The sequence below is a fragment of the Watersipora subatra genome, chromosome 6 (genome assembly GCF_963576615.1).
Source record: "Watersipora subatra chromosome 6, tzWatSuba1.1, whole genome shotgun sequence".
NCBI lineage: Eukaryota > Metazoa > Bryozoa > Gymnolaemata > Cheilostomatida > Watersiporidae > Watersipora > Watersipora subatra.
The window spans coordinates 34857823-34873125 of record NC_088713.1 but is presented as its reverse complement, the minus strand read 5'-3'; the positions used below and the strand labels follow the sequence as shown (position 1 = coordinate 34873125).

Here is a 15303-nt window from a genome sequence, read left to right as displayed (position 1 = left end):
TGATATTACCGAAGGACAGGATACAAGACACAGTGAATACAATTAGCAAGGACAAAGAAGAAGAGCTGGAAGCAATTAAGAGAAGCCTGAAGAACTTGGAAATGAGGCAATCTGAGCTGCTCAACATGAACAGAGAAAGAGGCAATGACTACAAGAGATAGAATTACCAAGGAAACCAACCGAATATAAAGAGTAGAAATTACAACAATCCTCAATCAATCTTGAGACAAAATTCTGGCAATGATAAACAACTCCCATGCAACAACAATGACAATTGGAGATCAGCACAAACTCACCACAGAAATTTCAACAATATTTCATATAACTACAATAGAAAACCAAACTGAAACCGAAACAGCCACAAATACCACAACAACAACCAGTACAACAGAAAGAACAACAGACTATGCCGACATGATAGAATGCAAGCTACACAACATTATAATCAATCGCATGAGGGACATGAGTTTACCACTTACGGCAGAACACAAGGCAGAAATTATGGAGTCAATGGATGTCAACCCTATCAGTGCAATGAGATAAGGAGACAACCACATTCCTAAAAGGACAGGTAATTCAAGTTTTAAGATTCCGGACATGCACTAGAAACTATCTCGAGGAAGAAAGATGATTTATCAATACACTACGAGCGACTGCTTTAGACAGAATGAACACAATTAAAACATGAAAACACAACACTAAACCCTTGGAAAATAACCCTCCACGGACACTAGCTGCAAAAGGGATGCAAGATAGCCTAGGACAAAAAAACGAAACATTCACAGATATGAAAGACATGCAAGAAGGAGAAACTAATACCAAGGGTCTACCAGATATGTCAAAGTGACTACAAAATGAACCCGTTGAACAAAATGAGGACACGGATAATCGAAACAAACTACAACAGAAAGAAGACCAGGAGCTAACACAATTGGTGGAATGGGTTACAAGCGATGAAGCAAACTCGAACTATGATAAAATAAAAACCATGCAGAGCGGAAATAAAAGTGATTTAGATGTCAACACAAATGGCCTGAACACACTAACAGTTACAATGGACTGCTATGAAGAAGAGTTAATGAAAAGAATCGCCGAAGCACTACTATGATAGAAAAGACAGAGACATACCATTCAGACTTGGAGATCGTTGCTATCTATTTAGATCCAAACTTGCGAGGAATAGCAAAGCAGCTCTGACAAGCCAATATCGTAATCCATATAAAATGATACAAAATAAAATAATGATACAGATAAAATGATGCAGAAACATATGAGAGAGATGATTACAGCAGATACAAACTGATAAGTAGAGCAGAATAAGATGCCTGACTATCTACATGTATATGTATTACAAAAATGAGTAATAAAGACGTAGCGGCTGACTACTATATATGTAAATATGTATCTATACTTGTTCGTAGCCTTGTTACTACGCATTAGCAATAGACATGATACTATATCTTTTATCGACTGTACAACACAAAATTGATTTAGGCAATAAGAACGACTTACACATACTATTTTATTATTCTTTATTTATGACTTATAAACCGTGAAGCGTGCTAATGAATTGTGTTTTGGAATAACAATTATTTTTATATTTTATTTTAAATGAACTTACAAATGATACTTATAAAATGTGTAATTATCAAGTTTAGCTTATAGATGTGTATAAAATTTTGGTATATACATAGAATTACAATTGATTGTTTTCATTTTTGTTGTTTGTTTATTTTTTATTAGGCTACTTATCTAGAGAACCATTGACGACAATCCATTTCACTTTACTTTTCTGAAGGTCTAGGAGACAAAGACCATATGATTATTCGAACTTGATGAACATGGAGAATAACTACAATAAAGCGTTTGCTAGCTCCTGATTTACGTTACCGGATTTGACTGCCATTCTGTTAGTTCAACAAGTTCATCTATAAAAGAAGGCTGATTGGAACACGAACACAACAGATGAATGGCAAAAGACTGGAGCAATACACCACTGACATAATAGTTTACTAACAATCAAATGGAAGATGAGAAGAGAAGCAATTACCAACAAATGATATGAACTTGGACAAACACTTCTACCTTTATGGCTCGGTCTACATGTCATCATCAACATAGTGTATGTTTGCTGATGAATAGCCAAGAGATATGCAGGAGGAGCGTTTTTAAGCACGAGGACGTGCTCACCTGTGGCTGGTGGTGCATGTCAGATATTAGTTCTAAAAGAAACCAGGAGAATCTATTTTGCCAAGGAAACCAGTACTTTTTAACATGATGGTTAATGACATGCTAGATAAAAATCCAAACGCTTACTCCTATGCAGATGATACAGTAATTATTTCTTCAGCAAGTACTCAGATAGATTCTCAGATGTTATCAATAGAACAATTTAATAGAATGCAAAACTGGTACCTATCTAATGGGTTATCTCTATGTGTTGAAAAAACACGATTTATTATTTTCTCGAATCGAGCAGTTGATTATAATAGAACTTTGAAGCTATGCAACACTGAAATCCAAATTGAACACAATATAAAATTACTTGGGGTCACAATTGATGCAAATTTTGGTTTCAATACGCATATAAAATTAACAGTGACCAAGGCAAAACAATGTTTATATGCTCTTCGTAAGATTCGACATCTTTTGTCTGTTGAAGATGCTAAATTAATATATACTTCAATAGTCCGAAGTCGTCTTGAATATTGTGCTACTTTGTTTATGTTTCTTGGTAAATGTCATTCAGACCAAATTGAGGCTTGCCAAAATAAAGCGGTGCGAGTAATATGCAAAGCACCTAAATCCTTCTCAGTAACTGATGGTCGTCGATTATTGGGCCTACATACTCTCGCCAGTCGGCGTTCTTTCTTTTACAGGCAGTTGATAGGCAAAGTGGAGGTAGCTACTGTGAATGACTTCCAGTGAAAATTGCCCCATTTTCATTTTACATAGCTATATGGTGGCATTTTGAGCTGTTTTATTTTTGCTTATTCTATTAGTTGTATTGTTGTATATTAAAGGTACTATGTTTATGCGAATAATACGTTCATTTTTGTTGATTTTATGTAATTGTTATAATTGATGCTTTTGTTTAGGTGGTCAGAATGATAATCCTACTGTAACTCAGTTTATGGCTACCTTTCGCAAACTTATCAGCAAATATGGTGCAAAATCAGATGCTGGTAAGACAGGTAATGTTACTGCTCAAAACGAGATTCTCATCATACAGGCTACTCCAGAAGTTGATCAGTTTGTGGAACTCAATGATTTCAGATGTCAAACTTCTGTTATAGGTAACAGTATAGTCTATATAGCTGGCTACATTGTGCAAAAGCTAACTAAAGTGCTGTCGTGACATTGGCCGTCAGTCGCTGGTTACCACTAAGTCAAGTATTCAGTACCGACATCTCAATACTCTACTCAAGCTACAAAACAATGGCGGATTGGTGCGTCCATCAGATGATGCCATCAGGATCCTGCTAGTTGCAGATCAGCACTTTTGTATTAATACCAAGCCAGATCCACTCCATTGTGTGGTGTATTCTATCAGTAGTGTAAGATCTAGTGATGCGTTATGCCTTGGGAAAAACCTTACGGATACGGCAGATGGCATATCTAGCCACAGCGTCATTGATGAAAAACCTTATTGAGTCGTTTTATGATCTCCTACAGCATCATTATGCTAAAATCCTACACTCAAACTGCAAGGTCCATCTTTGTGGCATACCATACTAAAGTAGTACTTTTTAAAGGCCGGTAACAATGTAATCGCTGTAATATTCATCTGCAGCTGTTGTTGTGCTGTTATTCCTAATCTGATTTAGTTCTAAGAAACTCTGATGCACCTTGGCTCAATATCTAGTGCTATGCAAATCTCCTTCTACACAGTTTCTGTAATGTGTATGTATAAGTTTAATCATCTGATTCCACTAATTCTTGCATTTCCTTGTTTGCATTATTTTGATTATCCTCAAATACAACTGTTTTTAATTTCGGTTTAGTTGTTGCAGTAGTTCATTCCATCTTTTAAAGATACTGTATTATACATATCATACATTCATAAGCTATTATCACTTAAATCTTGAAAACAGTTTCTGTTTTGGCAGCATAACTATGTGTTGTTTTTATTGAAATACTTCATGTGCTAAGTTTTTCTATATGCATTTATGCATATGTAATATAAAATTTAAAATAATTGAACAGTTTTTATTTGCCTGAATATATCATTTGCTGGGTTTATGCATTTGTAATACAACAGTTTGTATAAATAACATGGTCCACAAAAACCTATTTTACATCTATTTATCATTTGATATATCCCACTCGATATGTTATAAAAAGGTTTTCTTCTATCAGGGCACTCTGAACGTTGTGTAGGAGGAGTTTTCATTAACACCCAGCTGGAAAATAACTATTCAAAATGTACATTTCTGTCATTTTTCACCGTTTGTTTACAAACAGAACCAGCATTCGATTAGCTCTCCAATATGGCGCATACGTTACGTATCGCTATCAACGTAAAAGTCAAATGATTGCCTTTCCAGGAGTTTCAAGTTCAATTGGTTCTACTCTCTGTCTCACAGCCTTCTCGGCGTTTTGTTGGTCGGGCTTAATTTCGATTAAAAAAGGCTTGTCAAAGTTTTAATAGCGATTTTAGGCCAAATTAATCTGTTTATTTATGTATAATCTGATCAGATGGGTAAGGTTTAGAATATTGTCTACAGAATTCAAAGACTTGGTAACATATTTAAATAGGTTTATATGTGTTTTGTATCGTTATTATACTTAAACGACTCCATTAAAAAATAGTTAAATGTTTATTATCAAGCTTCCGAACAATCGCTTCGCTCGTGTTTGGTCGTAGGATTATAACTTGGGAAAGAAAAAAGCAGATGAGTCCGATACATGTAAAAAGTAGCATCGCTATTGACATCTATAATGAGTGCAGTATACATCAGCCATATACACAAAATATCGCTGTAACTCACTTGCACTTTGTCTTTGTATTGCTGTTTCTTCCTTCTGTTGATATCTCGGCCATGTTTGCATAGCATTATCTTAGAACCAACAATCATACTCGGAACCTTTCCGACAAAGCGCCTCACTTCTTGCAAGACTTTCTAAAGATTATTGAAATAGAAAAAAATTATAGCACGCCAAACAGAAGCCAAGTTTATATATATCGTGTATATACATATATACACATTGCATAATTGTTCAATGATTCATACCCTATTAGTAACTAAACCGAAAAACCCAGTGTAATATCATTAAACGAACAAAGAAAGCTTGTTATACTTGCAATAAAATCTGTCATACCAGACTCCCTGCTAGCCCAGACAGACCTAATTGACCATTATATATATATATATATATATATACATTTAAGCCTGTAAGGAACTAGTTTTAGAACATTACAGGTTGACTTGCAACAAAATTCTCATCACAGTTAATTGGTATCTAAAGATTCACCATGTCTTACTCTGTTGTGTTGTAAGGGACAAACATGTGGAAATGTGATTAAAAGCTCTTAAAAGCTCAAAAACAAAAAGCCGCCATTGATTGGAATATCTTCATTTTGATGACGTAGCCACGAAATTTGGCTATCCTCTTGTCATGTATGTTCACACATGAATTTAAAAGCCAATACAAAGCTTAATATAAAACTTATCGTAGTACTAGTTTATGAGAAACACTTCGGGTATTACCGAAGGCCCAGTATAAAATATAGATGCTCGCTACTTTACAGTTTTGTTTCGGCTTGGTCTAATCGGCAAGTCATAATCTGATCATGTGACCCAATACTTTGCAATTAATTTATGCAGCACTTTTCGATTATCAAAAGTGACTAACAGGCTCGTCATGATTATCAGACAATAATATGTACTCCTTCAAGCTAAGGCTAAAAAATTAAACGAATTTTTACGGTAAGTTATAAGATATCACTGCTAAAAGTGACAGCATTACATTGACGATAAAACAGACGCTTAAGAACAATAGACATAGTTTTATTGAATGTGTGAAGTATATTTGTGAAAACATTTCGACGAATAAGGTTGCAAGAAAGTGTAAACAGAAACCATCTCTCACAACTACATCACATTTGAACTGTTTTGAAAAGGGAATCCAAACTACGGCGGTCTCGTGTGGCTGCGATTTTCTGTTCGTTTTTGAGCTTTTAAGAGCTTGTAATGACCTTTTCACATATTTTGCACTTACAATACAACGGAGTAAGACATGGTGAATATTTTCATATCAAATGACGACAATGTGAATTTTGTTGCAAGTCAACCTTTAAAGCCGTACCGGCATTGGGTGGAGCAATGAAGCTCTTGTCTTGTTTTGCGACCACATACTTCATCGTGTGTCTCAGCTCATATTCTTCTATGTATGCTTGAAGACCATCTAAAGTACTGAGCGCATGTATTGTGTAAATGGAAATGGAGTAGCCGCCGTCTTCAAACTATAAACAAACAGAATTGGTACTATCATAGTAGTTAAAGCAATAATACCAGTATTTGTCTCAGACTACCACTAAGAAATGTCAAAGCCTATTGCACATCTACTGACCAATGCAATCTTGTTCTAAAGAATGATGCTGACAAGTAAAAAGGGTACAGCTGCAGTCGTTTAAAGTAAGTGGGTAATGTTGTGCAGGGTATAATTACTGTTACATTGCATTCACTTTTGCCTGGGCCCGTACTGATTATTGATTGACTGAGATTTATGTTAACCTTTAGTCCTAATAAGTCAACACAGTTACGATCAAAAGTTTGTCACCACAATCAGTCTGCCACACAACAAGCGATAATATTAACAAAGAAAAAGAGGGTGGGTGTTTGGGATGTTAAAGATGTAGTTGCATCAAAAATGAAATTAGGACCCATAAAAGGCTAAAAAATCAGCTACAATTTGATGCCATTTTTGTCTTTGTAGACCAACCCTGTCCAGAGATATATGCGTTTGAATGAGGCCCTCTTTTAAAAAGCTCACGTTCCAGCGGGTGCCTATTACGTGACGTCACAAGCAAGGTATCTGAAACGAAACCACGAGCGATAAATATGAGGTCGATTCGTTAGCCAATCATGCGTGCGAAATTTTTATATAGGCCATAATAAATGTTATCACTCGTAAAACGCGTTGTCTGTGATCTCGAAGATTCTCATCGTTAGAGAATTCATTCTCATCGTTACTGATTCAACGCGTTTCAACAATTACTAAGTTATACATAGTTTTAAAATGGCTTCAAGTTCGAGCGACCGCTACTCAGAGTTATCTGAGCAACTTTTAGTAAAAGATTAGAGTAGACAGCCTATGGCCAAAGCTGACAGGCGTCAGCAGCGTTTTGCTGCAGAAGAAGACAGAATGGAGGTAAATTAACTTTAACGACTATTAGTATATGTATTTATGACTTACTTTTTTATGTAAGTCATAAATACATATACTAATTAATAAAATGATAATTCTTTGCTATCTCCAATCATCGTTTCATAGCTTATCTGCCGTTTTACCTAGCTATAATATTTTTTTCGAATTTTCTTTGGTAAATTAGAGTCATGATTACAAGTTATTTTCACTCGTAGGAAGTGGGTAAAATCGATTGATCATTGCAAATCTTTAATTTCCAGAACCAAAGCTTCGAATCGTTGGCTTGGCGTACTTGTGCCTTTATTAAATGTTTATTCGTTTTTAAAATTACACTCGCAATCTATTTAACTCCCAATTTGGAAGCTGTCAATAGATACGCTTTAGAATGACATATCTATGAATGACATATTTATTGCATCTACTTTGTTTACATTTACTTGTTTTACTGATTACAGAATGTTTATGTCGTCCCACCAGCCGAAGAAGCTCTGTCAGTGTGGAAACTGCCATAAAGGAGAAAGCGAGACTTGAATGCGTGCTGGATGATGTTTTGTTTGAGTTTGTTGCAGTAGATGAATTTGTCTTATTGTATCAGCTAATACTATGTGAGTGGCCACGACTTGATGAATATTTTTAATAAAAGCTTTATGCCGAAATAAAAATATTTTTGCTTGTAAAAATTATATAATAAAATAATATTGTTGAAGATAATGCAAAACATGATTTGCAGAATATTGTAGTGAATGGTATATGGGTGTCCGCAGAACTGGAGAATGTGAGTTCAAATCCAGTTTGCAGCAGACTTCTCATCCTTAAAACTCTATCCCTGTCTATATTCTTTTCAAAGAGGTGGCTTGTTTATTTCACTTATTTAGTATTCGGTAAGAATACTAGTAAGAAACTAGTACGTAGGCAATAGGTAATAGGCGACATAATGTGGGCGGGGCTTATGGGAGGCTGTATATCGTTTATATGGGTAGCTGCAGAACTGTGCTGATACAAAGACCGCGTTCTACAAAAGTGACTTGACAGAATTACCGTAGACCGGTAGAATTGGTGGTCGGTACCCAAATGTTTACACAACATTTGGAGAAAGTGAGTAGAACAAATTTTCAATTTTCGTTATTTGAGGCCTTTTAAACATTCATAATAATGCATCTGTAGCAGGATTTAAAATTTTATTCTAGCCAACACGAGCAAATACAAAATAAGATATATGCCAATAGAGCCGCGTAAGACTAGACTTTTATAGCAAATACCCGATGTGAATACGAGAGATAGAGACAGGTTGCCAAACGCATGACATCATTTTGGGCAAGTCTGGGCACGTTTTGGTGGCCTGAGCGTTTTTACGGCGATCAGATTTTTTCGGTTTTAATCTTCAAATATCTTGGCAATGCGATCGCGTAACACAACAAACAACATATCAACTGATAGAGAAAAATAAATGCTTTCTTTTAAGATCAACTTAAATTTGACGCAACTACATCTTTAACGTAAATGTTTCGTAATATAATAATTCTTAAGATAAATAAGCCTAGTAAACAACAAAACACTTCGGAAGAAACTAGCTATCACAGAAGGAGAGCACCAAGCTCAATAACAATTGTTGCTGAACTTTGTGCTCCCCCTGTGGATGGTCTAGCCTGTAAGCAAGGATGGTCTAGCTTGTATGCGAGCCAGACTTGGTGTTGGTTTATCATTTTACAACAAGGCTCCACTCATTAACTACTTATCTCACCTCGGGCTAGTAGCAAAAAGATGATAACAAAATATTCTGAATAAGTTACGGTTATTTATTATTTCCTATATCAATTGCACACGGGATCGGCGTTGCGAGACTTGAGCTCATTGCGAGAATTGGTCAGGTATGATGGCCGTACAACCTTTCAGGTTGTACAGTTAATCTGTTACGGAATGTTATGAAAGTTTTCTTTTCAAATAAGTATTTATCAATTAAGGCTAATTGTAGCAAGACATGGACATGCAGTATAAAATGAGTGCATTGGAGAACTGTCACAAACACGCCCCTCTGGAAATGAGGGTGCCCCTGACACAATCATGAATTATGTACCTAGCCGTGCGATTTGTCTCATCTGCGATAAGACTATGTCAAATTCGGCATCGGTAAGGCCCACCTTGGTCTTTTTGAAATTTCTCAGCCATGCCTGTTGGCGATGAAAGTCACAGAGTAATACTTGCACATCTGAAATGAAGAGAAACATGCTTCATATCAAAGGGCAATGAAAGAACAGGTTAATGAGAATGAACCTGCAGCAGAAATCCCATGTACACGTAGGTATGTGGGTACGAACTCAAGCTCCCATGTACACGTAGGTATGTGGGTACGAACTCAAGCTAGAGAATGCTACTAAAATTCAACCATCTACTACTCAGAATGAATCACTTTAAAAATATTTTTACACCCATAAACAAAGCAACGTGTAATGTACCATATGTACAAAATGTACCCCACAGTCAGACAAATTAAATGTCTTTATGATTTGCTACAAAATAATTGTCTCAAAATGCAGTGTTAGGCCCGCTTACATATCATTTGTACTCACTATGCCAATAGTAAAGCAAAAATGCTAACCTTACGCAGTTGATGTTGCTTTGGTGATTGTATAATTAGAATGGAAGAAAATAATGTTTCTACCTGGAAAAGATTCCTCCAGTGCGGCTATTTCGGCCTATGAGTAGTCCGCCATGAAAATCTTTGGCTTCCACAATGGGTTCCATTCCTTTAGTTTATTGACAGCCATACATATATGCTTCTTCATTTTCTGCTCCAGAATAAATGTTGCCACCCCCTGTTATAACAAGCATAGTGCGCGTGTCACAAGTAAAAGCACCAATAAAGAGCTTGCTTCTTTCCATCACTTCGCCATAAGGCAATATGGCCTGTTTAACGCTAGGCTGCAAATTTTTATCACATACATGGCTTACCTGATAATCAATATTAGTCTTCACCACCACAAAGAAAAGAGGCAGAGCATACTTGATGGTTCTTTATTTTTTATTTTTTTAATGTTTTATTTTTTAAACATTGACCCCAACAGCAAACCCCAAATGTTTGCTGTTGGGGTCTCTCCTTGTTAAAAAAGGCTTACACAGTGAAACTCTGATAAATCGCCCTCGGATATATCGAACACATGGTTAACTCGAATGGATTTGCTTGGTCCGTTCCCACGCAATGATGAATGGCTTTAGATAACTCGACCGAAACTCCGTTAACTCGAACAGTTTTTTGCCAAACGGCTACCGAGACGGTTGTTACTATCGCTTTAGAATATCACTTTATTCCAAGCCATAGAGATAAACATCGACTTTTAGTAGTTCTTAGGCCTCGTTATCACCAACATCGGCAAATATTTTCATTAACGAATTTTCTAAAGGTTTGCAAAAATCAAATTTTACCAAACATCCACTTAGCGATAAGCCCTCCGAAAGCAAAAAAAGTGAGGTAAAATTTGGATAACTTCAAAGTAATATCGGCAAAATTGATAATGGGTCTTTAATAGTAAAGCAGTTTTGTAATACCTGACTTACTGCAAAATTGATCTTGGTTAAAACGCTCGGTAGAAAAACACGTATGTATTTTTTCTGAGTGTTTTAACCGCGATCAAGTTTTGCTAATTTTAATCTGAGAACGTCCTGGCAGTCACATCACCTAAAGCAACAAACAAATCTCAAGTGATAGAAAAATATCTATACTTTCTGATTAATAATATTTAAAACTTCACACGAGAGACCCTTTAACTTGCAAGAAGCAATCTATGCTTTTGAATGATATATAGTTTGTATATGTACATGTATCTACTGATGAATACGTGCACTTATGACTGTCCTGATAACTTGAACGCTCTAATAACTCGCGAACATTTTTGCTAGGTCCCTTGAAGTTTGAGTTATCCGTGTTTAAAATAAAACATAAGGCTTTTTCAACAAGGAAAGACCCCAACAGCAAACATTTGTCTTTTGAATTGAAATGCTAATAACCTTGGTGATTCTTCTGTCAGTGTTTCCTAAAGTTTGAAGTTACAAATTAAACATACACAACATATAAGATTGAGTTTGTTGGGTGTTTTAACAGTGCATGCCAACATCATGTATGCAAAAGAAGATTAAGACACTCACATTGTTTCTGAAAAGGCTATTTGAATGTGATTCTTCATGGTGCGGTCATCAGGATAGAAGTGCTTGTTCATGCTGGATGCTAGAGGGAAGTTAGCTGATGCATAATCACAAAGATGCTTACTCATCTCTGGCAGTGTATAAACGCTGTGTTTGATGCACTGGTCCACTGGTGCTACAAGTTCAGCGGCCTAAAACACGCCATACGCATTATGACTACTGAGCATGAAGGGCTAGAAACTTCCTCCACTTGATAATAGACTGTTAGATGACTGCTCTACATCCAAATGGGTGTGAGAGAGATACTACATGGTAGTTCCTTCGGGTTCCATAGGCGACAGGCACCATACCAATACGGGGCAACAGTTGAGAAAACATCGATTATCGTATCACAACATACCTCTCTCCGGTGTTTTTCATGGACTGAGACATCGGGTAAAGAGACTTTATATACAGTCTCATATGAGGTATTTGATGTTGATCTAAGGAGTTTCGATATCTGCTCCTTCTCTCACTTAGTCCCTTTGATGACTTTTAAAAGAATAACAAGAAAACTGTGATAGTACGATGCCCAAAATGTCATCTTCTCATTGGCTTATGAACTGCTTTTATCACTTCCGAGCTAGTGAGGATGGTTTTCTAGCGCAGTGTGAGTTGAAAAACTATGCAATGAGTGGTCCATGCAAGGGATGCATAATATTGAAAATATTGTGATGTGATGTCTGCGATGGTCTACAATATATCACAAATCTACGATATATTTCGATGTGGGAAATTCAAGCTTCGGGTTGGTCTTATTGAGCTTTGTAACCATATCCACAGCTGTGAAGTTTTACATTACTAAATCCTATAGTTAGGCCTGTAGAAATTTTCTTCCCAAAATCCAGGAGAAATGAGGTCTAGATAAAGCCATGAGCTCTGGTATAAATGAAGGTTTAAATCTGATTGACAAATGTGAAATAAGTGCAGAGATTAGGCGATCATACTGCGATTTTGAGATATGAAGATTAAATTTTGCCACAGTTGTAATTTTGCTATAATGGGATATCTGTTAAATATCAGCTATGACATAATCTCATTGATCAATTGTCTCAATCTTACAATCATATCTCAATATCATGCATGATTAGTCCTAAATTCTAACATTTTTTATCAAGCACGGTTAGGTGTCTGATACTGAGAAAAATCAATGCAAACAACTAGTGCTTGCAAGAGGTTTATGTCATTCAAGAAGTGTATGTACGGTACCTGGAAAGCGGAAAATCTGTACAATTTTCTAATCTTAACTTTAGCTGGACAATCAGCTTTGATAGAAGGCTGGCAGTTCATCTTTGTCCTTATTTTGAAGTTATGATCACCTGTTTGTTTGTTCTACAATAAGTAGGTGTGTAGAACATGACATACAAGTATAAGATGAAAAGCTGATGATGTTTAAAAACTCGGTCTTATTCTAATGATGTAATAACCATACCATACTTTCTACATTCAAATTTGTATCAAAATCAAATGAATCAAAATTTTATTGTTAGAAGAAACGCAGAAAAGCTGGAGTGAATTTGCCTACAAATCAACATAATCTGGTGATCTCCATCTAGCACCCAGTCAACATTCCGGAGCCTGTATCATTTGTGGACATTTATCTGCATCCATTCATATACATGTGTATGCACAGAACACAGGGTGATACAGAGCTTTGCAATGATAGAGACCTTCAAACACTCAGATTTAGGTACATGTACTGAAAAGCTTTGCCATTTTTTCTGGAAAATAGTTTGTATACCTGTATGCAGGAGACGGATGAACAGAGACAAACCTTTGTTTCGAGCAAGTTTCGTCCATGCTGTGCATTTGCAAAGACATGAAAGGATAGCCTTGTCCAAATATATTGGACATACAATGACCCAGTTTTGCTGTCCAGAAATAATCTTTACAATAGGCTGAGTAAAATATTATTGATGTACCGGTAACTTACTCTCCGCTGTTCTTTGTACTTTTCCTTCTGGGTTTGATGTCTTTCAGGGTCGTGCATACAGCCATACACTTTTTCTCCGCCATACATACATAAATAGCCTTGACTGTAATGAATGACCTTCTTACTTCTCCAAATATCTTCACCTTGCTAAATTAGAGCAGATAAAATTTCAAAATTAACAAACATAGTACAGAATTTTTAGATTCATTGGCTGAAGATGTTGTAGGTATTTAGCCTTACTTGATTGCTAACACTCAATTGAGAACTAACTGCTGCATGTATACCATGCTTGATACATTTATTGCTTGCTTGATTGTAGTTATTAATATATACAATGATTTTTAATGCCATTTCAAATGCATGCCAATGCTTATACATTGAAGCCCATGTATATCTTCGAATCAAGGCTGTGCTGTAAGCTTGATTGTAATCCACTGCATGTCTGTATATACATGAATATATCCATTTAAATCGAGTTTAAGAGTTGAAAGTCTATAGAGAGTAATCCTTTATTGCTGAGAGGTAGATGGTGTGTATCCAGTGTGAGTTGCTAATGAACTGATGAAAATCGTGTCAACTCTGCCTCAAGTAGGGCCTGTGACATTATAGATCCCATGGTACAAAAACAAACCAAAAAGGGCTTCATAAAACTGCAGCATAAAACCATAAGTTACTATTGACATGTTCTTCTATTGCACAACAACCAAGCATAGGCCTACATTTTTCAATCAAGGTTACACTAAAATATCCGAGGTATAAAATGTTCATTTTCAACACAAGATCACAATTAAGCCAGTAGAGAAAAAGTGCTTTAAGGAAAAGAGATTACCTTCAAAAAGTCTTTCTTGCTTGTTGAATATGCCGTCCTCATGGTATGTGTAAAACTTGTTGCCATATTCGATTTCATGGGCTTTGATGGCTTGCTCCGCCTCGTCTGACGATGAGGCAAGAACGAGTGGCATAATGCTTAAATGTACTGCAATTAAAAATATATTTGGTAGGCCCTCAGGCTCTTCGTAGAAAATGACTGTCGTCAGCGATCATGTCATTCAGTTATCAAGGCTTCGATAACCTACCGACACGATTGCCGACTACAGGCACGGGAGGCCTGTAGTCGGCCTCCCGTGCCTGTAGTCGTATATAGTAGGCCTATATAGTAGGCCTATATAGAAGATGAAATGACGAATACAAAATGTCAGTTATGAATACATGATGACCCACTGAGGTCTTCTCTTATGGTTGAAGCAATATGAATATGTAGTGCATTTAAATTAATTATTTAAGACAAATTGCAAGCAGTAACCGACTCTGACTACTGAGGACTACTGATCACAGGCAGGCTGTCTAGTCCGAAAATATAACTGCCCTGCATTGCAGGAGACTACAAAAATATGCTGTACCTTGCCTCCTCTCCTACACTTTTTGTGAACCAAACGGATGATATACAGCCTTCGCCTGGCGGTGCTACTGACAATGCACTATTGTAGTGACAAGTTCGAATAAAATTTGAGATACAAAATTAAATGGTTGTTCCTTAGGTAGCTACATACTGTCGTTGTTTCAAAAAATGCTAAAGTTGAGACTTAGTTGTAATATAAAGTTGGTTGTTAAACAAGTGTGTGCTTGCAGCAAATACAGTAAAGATAAGAAACTCATGTCTTCTGTTGCCCTCAGTTTTACAATCAACGCCTAACGAGACACTAACATTAATATTTACAGTGAAATGAAATAGAATCATTTTAAGCTCTCAGAATGGTAAAAAAGTGGACAATCGTTTTAATGTGCATTTTATTTATTCAGAACATAATCGTAACTTTTCAATA

At 36.2% G+C, this 15303-nt stretch overlaps 1 protein-coding gene across 2 annotated transcripts in view; it reads right to left on the bottom strand.

Moving 5' to 3' along the window:
• The window catches only part of LOC137398468 (uncharacterized), a 331058-nt gene extending 317467 nt beyond the window's left edge, over nucleotides 1–13591 (bottom strand). For both annotated transcript variants that reach the window (XM_068084584.1, XM_068084585.1), the window contains exon 1: nucleotides 13548–13591. In XM_068084584.1, the coding sequence (XP_067940685.1) occupies nucleotides 13548–13567 (20 nt within the window). In that variant the 5' untranslated portion in view covers nucleotides 13568–13591. The remainder of the gene's footprint in view (nucleotides 1–13547) is intronic.
• Nucleotides 13592–15303: the final 1712 nt, after the last annotated feature.